This window comes from Apaloderma vittatum, unplaced genomic scaffold (assembly GCF_000703405.1).
Source record: "Apaloderma vittatum isolate BGI_N311 unplaced genomic scaffold, ASM70340v1 scaffold22654, whole genome shotgun sequence".
NCBI lineage: Eukaryota > Metazoa > Chordata > Aves > Trogoniformes > Trogonidae > Apaloderma > Apaloderma vittatum.
The window spans coordinates 11,721-12,285 of NW_009713528.1; the positions used below are offsets into that span (position 1 = coordinate 11,721).

At 58.8% G+C, this 565-nt stretch overlaps 1 protein-coding gene across 1 annotated transcript in view; it reads left to right on the forward strand.

Annotated features, from left to right (window-relative positions):
• The window catches only part of LOC104273181 (agrin-like), a gene marked incomplete at both ends in the record, with an annotated part of 11,690 nt that overhangs the window by 1,522 nt on the left and 9,603 nt on the right, over positions 1-565 (forward strand). Inside the window, 2 exons of the mRNA XM_009868419.1 lie at positions 12-92; positions 221-292. Of these exons, the coding sequence (XP_009866721.1) occupies positions 12-92; positions 221-292 (153 nt within the window). The remainder of the gene's footprint in view (positions 1-11; positions 93-220; positions 293-565) is intronic.

The following is a 565-nucleotide window of genomic DNA, read 5'->3' on the forward strand; positions in this document are numbered from 1 at the left end:
CGACGCCAAAGACTACCGCAGCGAGTGCGACCTCAACAAGCACGCCTGCGACAAGCAGGAGAACGTTTTCAAGAAGTTCGATGGCGCCTGCGGTGAGTCCCCTCGACTTTCTCCCCCTGGGGTTATTGCTCTAAAAGCCTAATGCATCAGGAGGGCAGACCGGTGGGGAATGGGAAAGCCTTGGGGAGGAAAACTTGACCCGTGTGCCTGCTGTCATCAGCTGAGTGCGACCTCAACAAGCACGCCTGCGACAAGCAGGAGAACGTTTTCAAGAAGTTCGATGGCGCCTGCGGTGAGTCCCCTCGACTTTCTCCCCCTGGGGTTATTGCTCTAAAAGCCTAATGCATCAGGAGGGCAGACCGGTGGGGAATGGGAAAGCCTTGGGGAGGAAAACTTGACCCGTGTGCCTGCTGTCATCAGCTCGAAACACGGGCTGCGGGGGAAAAAGGGTCAGTCTGTGGGTGACGGCCACCAAGCCAGCGCTTCCCCCCGCGGCGGTGGGCGTTCCTGCTCGGGACCCACTGACCTAGAGAGCAGTCGCAACATTTGTGCCACCTCTTGCTGT